This window comes from Saimiri boliviensis, chromosome 8 (assembly GCF_048565385.1).
Source record: "Saimiri boliviensis isolate mSaiBol1 chromosome 8, mSaiBol1.pri, whole genome shotgun sequence".
Classification (NCBI taxonomy): domain Eukaryota; kingdom Metazoa; phylum Chordata; class Mammalia; order Primates; family Cebidae; genus Saimiri; species Saimiri boliviensis.
The window spans coordinates 82,780,407-82,792,531 of NC_133456.1; the positions used below are offsets into that span (position 1 = coordinate 82,780,407).

At 43.9% G+C, this 12,125-nt stretch overlaps 1 protein-coding gene across 1 annotated transcript in view; it reads right to left on the bottom strand.

The window, feature by feature from the left end:
* Positions 1–1,060: 1,060 nt before the first annotated feature.
* The window catches only part of LSG1 (large 60S subunit nuclear export GTPase 1), a 32,219-nt gene continuing 21,154 nt past the window's right edge, over positions 1,061–12,125 (bottom strand). Inside the window, exons 11-14 of the mRNA XM_010337748.3 lie at positions 10,346–10,469; positions 7,130–7,209; positions 5,088–5,261; positions 1,061–2,837 (exon numbers count right to left, since the gene is read on the bottom strand). Of these exons, the coding sequence (XP_010336050.1) occupies positions 2,658–2,837; positions 5,088–5,261; positions 7,130–7,209; positions 10,346–10,469 (558 nt within the window). The 3' untranslated portion in view covers positions 1,061–2,657. The remainder of the gene's footprint in view (positions 2,838–5,087; positions 5,262–7,129; positions 7,210–10,345; positions 10,470–12,125) is intronic.

A 12,125-nucleotide genomic window follows, 5' to 3' on the forward strand; every position in this document is an offset into this window, starting at 1 on the left:
GTTACCCAGGCTGGAGTGCAGTGGCGCGATCTTGGCTCACTGCAACCTCCACTTCATGGGATTACAGGAGCATGCTACCACACCCAGCTAATTTTTGTATTTTTAGTAGAGGCGGGGTTTCACCATGTTGGCCAGGCCAGTCTTGAACTCCTGATCTCAAATGATCCACCCGCCTCAGGCTCCCAGTGCTGGGATTATAGGCAAGAGCCACTGTGCCCAGCCAAATACCCTGATTTTTAAACAGGCCATAAAAATGTGACATGTACTACAGCAGGGACATGTTTAAAGTACACTGGTGACACCCCACATTGTGAGCGGGGGTGTGAGGGGTTTTCAAGAAATAACACATGAACTGGGCCTTTTTATGTTTGCTTCTGGCAACAAGGCCATGGCAGCAGCTCTGCAGAGACCCTCGGAGGCGGCAAAAGATGGCAGGAGAAAGACAAAAAGCAGAGGCAGAGCAGCACCCGCAGGAAGGGAGGTAAGACAGTCAGCGGCCAGTTGCGAGGGAGTCAGGACTTCATCCTGCAGTGAACACTTCAGATGGTATCTTCTAACCAACTCCTTCCTGCCATTAGAACCCTGCCCAGGCTCTCCCTGTACTTTCCACGTGGTCAGCCCTCAGGAAATGAATCAGTTCCTTAACCAGGCTCCTCAGAGGTCCAGCAGCTGCCCAGGAGCCAAAGATTACATTTTTGGCCGCAATTCAGAGCTAGCCGGAAAGAAAAACTAACAAGAGGACTGGAGCACTTGTTCTCCTGGAGGGTGGGCAGTGATGTGACTGCTCAGAGGCATTTCCTGTTGGCAGGGGCGGCAGGACCTCAGGCACCGTCCTTCTGAAGGAAGGGCTGCAGCAACCTGGGTAGAGGCAGCCAATGGTGATGGTAAATCCTGGCCACCTGGGGGAGACAGGTCAGCAGTTCAACAGCTTTCTCTTCTGGGAAGGGCATGTTCCTTGAATCCGGGAGAGGGAGGTCGCAGTGAGCCAAGATCATGCCACTGCACTCCAGCCTGGGCAACAGAGTGAGACTCTGACTCACAAAAAAAGAAACATAGATAATACCTGAGACAGTAATTTATAAAGAAACGAGGTTTAAATGGCTCACGGTCCTGCAGATTGTACCGGAAGCACAGCAGCTTTTGCTTCTAGGGAGGCCTCAGGAAACTTACAATCATAGCAGAGGCTAAGGAGAAACAGGAACGTCTTCTATGGCTGGAGCAGGAGGGAGACAGAGGGGATGCGCCACACTCTTTGAAGCAACCAGATGTGACGAGACCTCACTATCACAAGAACAGCACGGAGGGTATGGAGCCAAACCATTCCCGAGGACTCTCCCCCATAATCCAATCACCCTCACCAGGCCCCACATCCAACATGGGGGCTTACATTTCAACACGAGATTTGGTGAGGACACAGATGTAAACCATTATCAGTGGTGCTTTCATGCTTCTGATTATATTTTGTAACTATGTTATTGAACTTAATTTACTTTACCATGTAATTCACCAGTGAATGGTCTCAAGCATATTCGCAGAGTTGTACAACCGTCACTACAATGAATTTTAGGACGAAAAAGGTCCTGCAAGAGAAAGCCCTCAATCTTCCCATTGCCTCCTATACCTAAGCAACCGCTAATCTACTTCCTCTATATAGAGATTTGCTTATTCCGGACATATTTTAAATAAGTGGAATAACCAGTGAAAATGGGCTAGTTAGTAGATACTGCAGCTTCCCTGTCACCCGGTGGATATATTCTACATGTTCCTCAGTGGAAGTGAGCCCCCGCTACCCACTAACAACGCAAGTTCCTTGTTTAGAGTCTGAGGAACCCAACGAGGGCATTCGGAATGGAGAATTTGTTTCACCTTTCTCCCAAATGTGTCTCATGAACTATCCCTTGCCATTTTTTTTTCTTGTGATGCAGTCTCACTCTGTAACCCAGGCTGGACTGCAATGGCATGGTATATGCTCACTGCAACCTCTGTCTCCCAGGTTCAAGTGATACTCCTGTCTCAGCCTCCTGAGTAGCTGGGATTACAGGTGCATGCTACCACACCCAGCTAATTTTTTTGTATATATTTTTTTGAGATGGAGTTTCGCTCTTGTTACCCAGGCTGGAGTGCAATGGCACGATCTTGGCTCACTGCAACCTCCGCCCTCGTGGGTTCGGGCAATTCTCCTGCCTCAGCCTCCTGAGTAGCTGGGATTACAGGCATGCGCCACCATGCCCAGCTAATTTTTTGTATTTTTAGTAGAGACGGGGTTTCACCATGTTGACCGGAATGGTCTCGATCTCTTGATCTTGTGATCCACCCGCCTCGGCCTCCCAAAGTGCTGGGATTACAGGCGTGAGCCACCGCACCCAGCCTTTTTTTGTATTTTTAGTAGAGATGGTGGTTCGCTGGAGTTTCACCATGTTGGCACGTGAAACGCTGCATTGCCAGGAGGTTTCTAGGGCTCCCCTATAACTCCTTTTAGTGAGAGCTGGTGTTTCCAGGAGGCCCTCAGTCTTGACACGACTATCAGGTGCAGCTGGGCTCCCCAAGAGCAGGCCCCTTCTACAGTGCCAGTGTCCTGGAACAGTTCCATAGGCAGCCAGCGGCTTCTGCTCTTTCCCATCTGCACGGTGCAGATGACATTCTGTTGTAGCCCAACATCACATGTCCAGGTGCTTGTAGAGTCTACGACTTTTTTCTTTTTTATTTCTGTTGCCATGTTTCTTCCAGGGCTTCCCTGCCCCATTCTCAGAGCTCGCAGGAGCCGCAGTCACTACCCCGCTCCCGGGCTTGTAACCCATCACAGCCTGGACTCCTTTGGTCAAAGCTCTCACATTCTCCTACGAAAGAAGAGAAAACATTATCTGAGATGTCAGCAGGCTATCCTTTAAGGGATATGCACAGTACTGTCAGTGGATCACTTCAAGGTAACAAGGAGTAAATCACTCAGTGAATTTCCATCCACCCCTTTCACTGGTCCTCTTCCTCTCCCCAGCGTTCTGTCTTCAGGTCATCTGTTCTCCCTCCTAATTCCCTCATCAACTTTGTTTAGTCTCATAGTTTAAAATGCCATCGACAACTAGACTCAGCCCCAGCTGTTTTCTGGACCTTTGTCTTAATATCAAAACTTAACCTGCTTCAACCAAATTAGAAATGGACTCTAAACAAAATTTTAAGTTTACTTAGTAAAAAAAAAAAAAATTACAGTATGATTTACAAGTTACTTATAATAGTAAAATATTATTCTAGAGGCTACAGTTTAGACATATGTATTATATTAAAATTATGGCAAGTTTTCAGCTTTCCTGTATGTAGCCTTTAGAAACCTGTAAACATTTAAAAATTCAAAATAAATGTTCTCTATGACGGTTGTAGGCCAAAGAAGAAACTTGTGATCTTTTTGCATATTGGTAAATTTTCTTCCAAATATTCGTGCCAACTTGGAAATAATTCACGGTAGGAGCTGCGAACATCTAAGTTAACACTCTGCAGTTTAAAGCAGTGCCCTCGGGCTACTCAATCTCTTGGAGCCCCAGTGTCCTCAGGGAGTGATACCTGCTGGGCCTGCTTCCAGGCTCACTGTGTGAGGCCTCAGATAAAACGCTGGATAAATACAAAAGCATTCTTGGGACACAGCTGACCACCCCCTCCTAACTCCTGTCCCATTTTTGCTATAGCAGTCACTTAAAAACATCTTTAAGGTACGTTGGGTACAACTATATGATTGACCTCTTTGGCCTGTAGATTAGATTTGTCCTTTAAAATACTGCTGACAAATTGTAGCTGTGATATCAGCAACTAAAGTTATCAATGTTTTAAAGTGCAGAAGACATTTATGAAGTCTGTTCTTTAGCACTTTCTATCACCAAATATGTTGTTGGCTCAAAGAACAGACAACTGACTAAATGTGTGCAAATATTCGTAAATCTTAAATCTGATAAGGGACTTGTACCCCAAATTTATAAAGAACTCTTACAACTTAATAATAGACGTTTCTCTAAAGAAAATATACATGTGCCAATGAGCACGTAAAAAGATGCTCAGCATCACTAGTAATTAGGGAAATACCCATCAAAACGGTCATGTAGTAGTAACTTACATGTATTAGGATGGCCACCATAAAAACAGATGGGCAATAATAAATGCTGACAAGGATAAGGAAAAATTAGAAACCTCATCCATCGCTGGAGGTAATGTAACACAGCACAGCCACTTTTAGAAAGTATGGCAACACCTCAAATGTTAAACATGGTGGTACAATATGACCCAGCAACCCCAGTATACACTCAAGAGAAAGGAAACCCATGTCCACACAAAAACTTGTACAACATTATTCATAGTAGCCAAAAAGTGGAAACAACCCAAATGTCCATCAAATGATATATGGATAAACAAAATGTGGCATATCTATACAATGAAATACTATTTGGTAATAAAAAGGAATGAAATACTGACACATGCTACAACATGGATGAATCTTTAACATGTCACGCTAAGGTCGGGCACGATGGCTCACGCCTGAAATCCCAGCACTTTGGGAGGCCGAGGCGGGCAGATCACAAGGTTAGGAGTTTTGAGACCAGCCTCACAAACATGGTAAAACCCCATCTCTACTAAAAATACAAAAAAAAAAAAAATTAGCTGGGCGTAGTGGCGTGCGCCTGTAATCCCAGCTACTCAGGAGGCTGAGGCAAGAGAATTGCTTGAAACTGAGAAGCGGAGGTTGCAGTGAGCCAAGATCGGCCCAATGTACTCCAGCCTGGGTGACAGACAGAGCAAGACTCTGTGTCAAAACAACAACAACAAAAGATACTACGCTAAGTGCAAGAAGCCAGTCACAAAGAGCACATAGTATGATTCCATTCACATGGAATGTCCAGAACAGGCAGATCTACACATAAAAATTGATTATTGGCTGCAGGGGCTGGTGGAAAAGGGGAACTAGAGTAACTGTTAGTAAGTAAGGTTTCTTTTGGGGGTTATGAAATCCTTTTTAAGGTTATTGAAATGTGTTTATGGCATGTGATGATACTCAATAAAGCTGTTATCAAGAGTGTTGGCTGAGGTTTAAGAAAAGCTTTAAAACTTACTTGATGGAAAAAAGTTTTATCAACTATATTTTCAATCTGCTTTGCTTTTTTATTTCTGCCTGGCTGCATTTTTATTTCATCGCCATTTGTTTTGCTCTCTAGGAGTCGCTGGTGTTGATGCTGAAAAGTTACAGGATCTCTTCCAGGAGGAGGATGGCAGTACAGCAGCTTACCCTGCAAAGACAACACGAATGAGAACAGTGCATCCTCAGTGCTATCCGTGACCTCGGAGGAGACATCTCCACCCAGTCACACTCTGATGGCGCTTTCTGCCTCCTGGTTAAGTTAGCTGAGTTGAGCTCTGGTTTACTGCAGCTGAAGAGTCCTTTCTCTATAATGGTCAAAGTGCTCGAGAGACCTAGCTCTTCCCATGCCCCCCAGACCAGGATGAAATCTCTTCTTTCCCTTGGTTTCATTCCCACTCAAGTATTCTTGAGTATACTGACATGATTATACTTACGGTGAATATTTTCCAAAGCAAAACTCAAGATGCAACTGAAGTTATGACTAATGGTAACGTTGGGTGGACTATTAGCGTCAGGGGCGCTCCGAGACTCCTGTGTGCAGGTTGCGGGTGCTCACTAGGCGCAAGTCTGCCTCTTCCATCATAAATGCTCTGAAGGCTGTGACTATTTTTACCGCATCTTTACAGCCTCCATAGTAAGTGGTAAATGAATACATCCATAGCAACAGTATTAGCTGCTTTCTTCCTGAACTGAAGGCAAGCCCGTATGGTTGCCACTGTGCTCCAAGAGCTCCACTGATGTGGTCTTTCTTTTTTTTGAGACGGAGTTTTGCTCTTGTTACCCAGGCTGGAGTACAATGGTGTGATCTCGGCTCACCGCAACCTCCGCCTCCTGGGTTCAAGCAATTCTCCTGCCTCAGCCTCCTGAGTAGCTGGGATTACAGGCACGCGCCACCATGCCCAGCTAATTTTTTGTATTTTTAGTAGAGACGGGGTTTCACCATATTGACCAGGATGGTCTTGATCTGTCGACCTCGTGATCCACCCGCCTCGACCTCCCAAAGTGCTGGGATTACAGGCTTGAGCCACCGCGCCCGGCCACTGATGTGGTCTTGAGAAGGCTGAGGATTTGAGAACCACCAAATCCTCAGCTGGGTGCGGTGGTTCATGCCTGTAATCCCAGCACTTTGGGAGGCCAACGCAGGTGGATCACGAGGTCAGGAGTTGAGACCAGCCTGGCCAACATGATGAAACTCTGTCTCAACTAAAAATACAAAAACTAGCCAGGCGTGGTGGTACGCACCTGTAATCTCAGCTACTCAGGAGGCTGAGGCAGGAGAATGGCTTGAACCCAGGAGGCGGAGATTGCCGTGAGCCGAGATCACGCCACTGCACTCCAGCCTAGGTGACAGAGCGAGACTCTGTCTCAAAAAGAAGAAAAAGCCTAACCCTCACAGCTGGTTATTACCAGGGCCCTATAATGTTTACTTGAGGAAAGAATTAAACTTAATACATAACCATTATTGTGGGCTCATTATGTGCCAGGCATTGAGCTTAATGACCCCCCCAACACAATAATCCCATGAGATAGGCCCAGTTCATCTCCATTTTACCATGGGAAACCCCCAAATAGCATGTTCCCATTTGAACAGGAGAAATAATAATCTCACAGACTTGTTACGTATTTTTACTGAGAAGACACAAGTAAAACAACTATTTCTAGCAGGGTTAGCTTCGAAGAAATGTTAGCTGTTATTATCATTACCAGAGAACTACAGAGCTAGGCATATAAACAGCTTTACTACAAAGACTGTGACAATGACTGCAATCGTAACAAGCAAAGGGCTATAGGAGATGGAAAAGCCGGATGCTTAGATTGGTGATTTTCACTCATAATAGGTGTTCAGAGACCTCCATCTTTTAATCCATATAATGTTAACTACCCTAGATCAAGAACACAGCTCCAGTTTCAAAGAAAAAATATTTCCTTTATAATCCAACAGGTTGCCATTATCTAAACACAGAATGTAGAAAAAGTCTTAGGTATTCAAGAGCGTAAGAGGCAGGGTTCGCTTACACTGACATAGTCCTTCAGGATATAGCGTGCAGATCGAGGCTGGTCTGGCTGTCCATGCGCTGTCATGAATCCTCGCATATCTGTGAAAAGAATTTTGCAAAATCTCAGATGACAGAGTATCACAACAAAGACAACTGAGTTGATGTAGCTTCTATTAATAACTATGCATTCTTACTCCTATCTTTTAAAAAATTAGGTATCGCTGGGCGTGGTGGCTCACACCTATAATTCCAGCACTTTGGGAGGCCGAGATGGGTGGATCAGCTGAGGTCAGGATTTCGAGACCAGCCTGACCAATATGGCGACATCCCATCTCTTTATAAATAAATAAATAAATAAATATTAGGTATCATTGTAGAATATATTTTGTTTAGCATTAAAAACACTAGGTAATCCAGGAGAATAAACTAGATACTTCTGATATCCTAACAATCACCTAGCACCATGCTATGAAAGGCAAATTCAGTTTCCTCTCTACTCCAGTTATTTCCTTCTATCTTTTTATTTTTTGTTGAGATGGAGTTTCGCTCTGTTGCCCAGGCTTGAGCGTAGTGGTGCAATCTCAGCTCACTGCAATCTCTGCCTCCCCGGTTCAGGTGATTCTGGTGCCTTAGTCTCCTGAGTAGCTGGGATTAGAGGCGCCACCATCACACCTGCCTAATTTTTTAATTTTTAGTAGAGATGGGGTTTCACTATGTTGGTCAGGCTGGTCTTGAACTCCTGACCCAGGTGATTTGCCCACCTCACCTGGCCTCTTTATTTTAAACATTTATTCATGGAGGCTACCTGTAGGAGAATGCTACATTGTCAATACTATTTGCAAAACAAAAAGCAATAGATCAAGTTTTCTTATTTAATGATATACCTACATTTTTTTCCCCCAGTAAGGTCCCTTTAATACTAACTCAATTAGAGGAGTAGCAAAACACAGTGGTTAAGAACATGGCTTCGGCAGACAGGCTGGGTTCAAAACTCAGCTCCCTCACATACTAGCTGTCGACTGGCTTTTCCAGGTCAGAAGAAAGTAGTTAGAATCCTCATTCAAACAATATGCAAAAATAAATTTAGGCAGATTAAATATCTAAATGTTAAAAAAAAATAAGTAAATATTACAGGAAGATAGTTTTATCTTTTTGGGATGGATAAGACCTTCCCAAGTAAAACACCAAACCCAGTCAAACCAAAAAGGAAAGATATAGTCTATTAAAATCCTCAACTTCTGTGGGGCCAAAGACACCAGAAATTAACATTGGGAAAAATGTGTAGCACATATAACAAAGAACTTCTAGAAATCATTAAGTCAGGAACGATGTACAGGAAAATGTGATTCCCAGAAGAAATATAAATGGCCACAAAATATTTGGAAAGATGTTCAACTTCACAACTATTTAAAGTAATACAAAGTAGAATGAATGACACTAATTTGGCAGTATCTTTGAAAATTTACAGCCAGAGATTTTATTCTACATGCACTTGGAGATAGTGAACTTAGAAACTGTGAGTGTGGTCATTTGCTTTTACAAACTGGCTTTTTCCTTACTCAGATTTTATAAGGCAGCATTAGATGAAAAATCTTAAAAGACTCATTCTTTTCAGTTTTATCTGGAAGTACAATCAAACTGAAAGTTTGGGCCAGGCGTGCTGGTTCAAGCCTGTAATCCCAGCACTTTGGGAGGCTGAGGCGGGTGGATCACGAGGTCAAGAGATCGAGACCATCCCGGTCAACATGGTGAAACCTCGTCTCTACTAAAAATACAAAAAAGTAGCTGGGCATGGTGGCGCATGCCTGTAATCCCAGCTACTCAGGACGCTGAGGCAGGAGAATTGCCTGAACCCAGGAGGCGGAGGTTGCGGTGAGCCAAGATCGCGCCATTGCACTCCAGCCTGGGTAACAAGAGGGAAACTCTGTCTCAAAAAAAAAAAAAAGTTTGGTGGGAGTCCACCTTTCTGCATTTTCCAGGCTAACATCCTGGAGAGAGATCTCACCTAGAGTATGCCACTGACCAGCCACTTCACCTTGGGTCAGCTCAGGCTCTGAGTTCAGATTACTCTTAAAAGTAGGGGCTAGGGCTGGGCGCAGTGGCTCACACCTGTAATCCCAACACTTTGGGGGCCTGAAGCGGGTGGATCATGAGGTCAGGAGTTCAAGACCAGCCTGACCAACATGATGAAACCCTGTCTCTACTAATAGTACAAAAAAATTAGCTGGGAGTGGTGGCGGGTGCCTGTAATCCTAGCTACCCCGGAGGCTGAGGCAGGGGAATTGCTTGAACCAGACAGGTGGAGGTTGCAATGAGTCGAGATCACACCACTGCACTCCAGCCTGGGTGACAGTGAGGCTCTGTTTCAAGGGAAAAAAAAAGGTGGGGCTAGGAGGTGAGGTGATCTTCAGGGTCTTTTCTTGCTCTATGAATCTATAATGACAATAGTCTTACCACAAGTGTTCAGTATTTCTCCTCTTAAGAAGCTCTACGTTCAAAGTTTGATTAAGTGTGATTCGTATCAAATCACCTTTCACCTTTCTCTGCCAGTAAATACTCAAATAACCTGAACTCCTTCCCAGCAAGTGGCAATCCCTTTAAAGGCAAGCCACACATGCACGGAAATGTTCCTAACACTATTATTTTTTTTAGGTAGACACAGGTTCTCCGGGCTACCTTTAAAGTTTACATTTAAAGTAAGAAATCATAGGCTCTCATGTGGAATTGGGATAAATGTGAAGGTGGGATGGCTGTGGGCTCATTTTAATGTCGAGTAAGGTTTCCGGGGCTGATGGAAGGAGGACGCTTTGTGCCCCTCTCCTCACCAAGCTCCACTCCGTCCCATCTCTGAGGGTTTCCCTGCTGGTGTTCCCTCATACCTGTCCTGTCTTGCTCTGGTGCGCATACTCACTTCCTTCCACACAGCCCTTTTCTTCTTGTTTGGGAGAAGGCTCCAGAAAGAGCCAACACAGCCTAAGATGAGAACCGTGTGCCTGCATGTGGGTACCATCAAAGCAGCAAATGTCCTAAAAGCTGTTTGCACTTCAGATTACTTTGCAGGCAAGGCCCACAGAGACAAAAACATTCATCCTGGAAGATGGCTTGAAAATGCTAAAGAAATAGTGTAAATTTCCCTCTTTGCACAATAGTGTTTCTAGTACTATTACCATTCTCATTTCTATTAATTAGGTATGCTGTTATTTTTGTTTGTGTTTTCTAATGAATCACAACTTACATCCATAAGCTGTTAACAGTTCTTCTGATGTTGGAGGCCGGTGGGGATCTTCATCCTCTCTAGGCTTTATGATATTAATCCCATAGGTAACTTCTAAAACATGTCTTGGAATATTCTGGCAAACGTAAGCTTGTCAGGGAATCCATTCTCTTGAACTGCCTCCCTCCTCCCCATGGCATAAGAAACGTGCCTCTGGGAACATGGTACTTCGTTACTTGTATGACAAACACTTTCTCCTCTCCAAAGCAAAAGTATAGTTACTGATTAATTTTTAAAGACTCAGTTGTTTTTTTCCTTTTAAACAAGGCCTTAAGTTCCAACAACTCTTCCACAGGAATTCTTTTAAAGTAATAATTTAAAATATCTCTGAAGCAGACTTTAAAGATGACACATTTTTCCCCTGAAAAGACTGCGCATTTGTGAGATGATTCAAGTGATAAAGCAAGTGGAGTCTTTGTTTCTAATGTCTACAATTATGCGGGATTACTTTTCCTCCTTTGTCTAATCTCCCATAGTTTGTCTGAGTTTCCTTAAGCCACTAACAATATTCTGTGTTGTACTAGTTAGTTCTCATGTGACCCAACAGACTGATGCTTCATAAAAGTCAGGAGCCACCTCCATTTATGCCCTATCTTCCACAGTACCTAACCTGAGGCTGCCTGCAATAAACAATTCATGTCTAACTATTAATTTGCAGACAAACTTAAAAGGCTCGGCACAGTGGCTCATGCCTGTAATCCCAGCACTTCAGGAGGCCGAGGCAGGTGATCATCTGAGGTCAGGTGTTCGAGACCAGCCTGGGAAACATGGCAAAACCTTGTCTCTACTTAAAAAAATACAAAAATTAACTGGGCGTGGTGACCTGCACCTGTAATCCCAGCTACTCAGGAGGCTGAAGGAGAATTGAATAAACACAGAAGGCAGAGATTGGAGTGAGCCAAGATCAAACCACTGCACTCCAGCCTGGGTGACAGAGTGAAATCCATCTCGGAAAAAAAAAAAAAAGTAATATACTTTTTCAAATAGATATATCTATAAATAAGCTGTGGTCTTTGGTTATGAAGGGTCTGCAATTTTACCCTACTTAGAAGCCAATGGATTACTGTATCAGTTTCATGAAGTCTCCTGCTTTCTGCTAGTATCCACAAAACAATGACAAACTTGTTAGCTTGTAAATAGAGTAAAATCTCAGACCTTGCAAGTTTTTTTCTTTCATTTTCTTTTTTCTTAAAGACAAGAGTCTCGCTGTCTCACCCAGGCTGGAGTACAGTGGCACTATCTCAGCTTACTGCAACCTCTGCCTCCCAGGTTCAAGAAATTCTCGTGCCTCAGCCTCCTGAGTAGCTGGGACTATAGGCGTGCAACACCATGCTCAGCTAATTTTTGTATTTTTAGTAGAGACAGGGTTTTGCTATGTTGGCCAGGCTGATCTCATACTCCTGGCTCAAGTGACCTATGCACCTCGGCCTGCCAAAGTGTTGGTGGTTATAGGCATGAAGCACCGTGCCTGGCCCCTGCATAGTTCTTCGCAAATCCATCTTTCAGTCCTTTTTTCATGCTGGGGACCGTTCTAGATGCTTTATGTAAGTTAATTCATTATGCTACTGAGAGGCAGTAGAGTTCCTAATTTACTACTTACTAGCTGTAAGGGCTTAGATAAATTATTTAACTTCTCTGTGCCTCAGTTTCCTCAAGTTTAAAGAAATGGGAATGACAGCAGTATCTGCCTTAAGGGTTGTTTTTTGAGGATTAAAAGATACTTCGTTAGAGTTTAGAAAAG